Source organism: Sinocyclocheilus rhinocerous, unplaced genomic scaffold, assembly GCF_001515625.1.
Source record: "Sinocyclocheilus rhinocerous isolate Xijiao unplaced genomic scaffold, SAMN03320098_v1.1 C35538006, whole genome shotgun sequence".
NCBI lineage: Eukaryota > Metazoa > Chordata > Actinopteri > Cypriniformes > Cyprinidae > Sinocyclocheilus > Sinocyclocheilus rhinocerous.
In genome coordinates, this window is record NW_015755017.1 from 1 (window position 1) to 518 (window position 518).

Genomic DNA, 518 nt, shown 5'->3' on the forward strand with positions numbered 1-518 from the left:
AAGTCCCCACAATTCACAGAAACAAACGTGTGTGTGTGTGTGTTTGTGTGTTACCTACAGGAACTTTGAGCATGAAGACATTAGATCATGTAACTCTGAGAGAAAGTGGAAGCATTACAATCCCCTGTCTGTATAACAATCAGTATAAACCAAACTCAAAATACTGGTGTGAAGGGTATTTTTGGCATTCTTGCCAAATCACAGCCCGTGCAAATGCTACAGGGAAATGGACAATAACCGATTATCCAGCCCTCAATATTTTTACTGTGAAACTCAACAAACTGACATCCTCAGACTCTGGATTTTACTGGTGTGCTGTGGAGATTGGCTCTCAAGCAAACCCAGATGACAAAAAATATTTGTATGTAACCGTTAAATCAGGTAAATAAGTTATTGTGGTGCATTAACATTATTTTTCACAATTTCACTATATTGTTCTGTTTAATATAGAATATTTAACTCAAATTTTTTGCTGTGTGTGTTCAGCTCCTGATGTGTCTGTGGCGAGCAGCAGTGTA

The 518-nt window shown here is 37.8% G+C and overlaps 1 protein-coding gene across 1 annotated transcript; it reads left to right on the top strand.

The window, feature by feature from the left end:
- Positions 1 to 60: 60 nt before the first annotated feature.
- LOC107734931 (CMRF35-like molecule 3) lies at positions 61 to 515 on the top strand (the record flags this gene model as incomplete). The annotated part of the gene is made up of 2 exons (XM_016546795.1): positions 61 to 381; positions 487 to 515. Coding segments are annotated over 2 exons (350 nt in total), but the record flags the coding sequence as incomplete, so codon positions are not given.
- Positions 516 to 518: the final 3 nt, after the last annotated feature.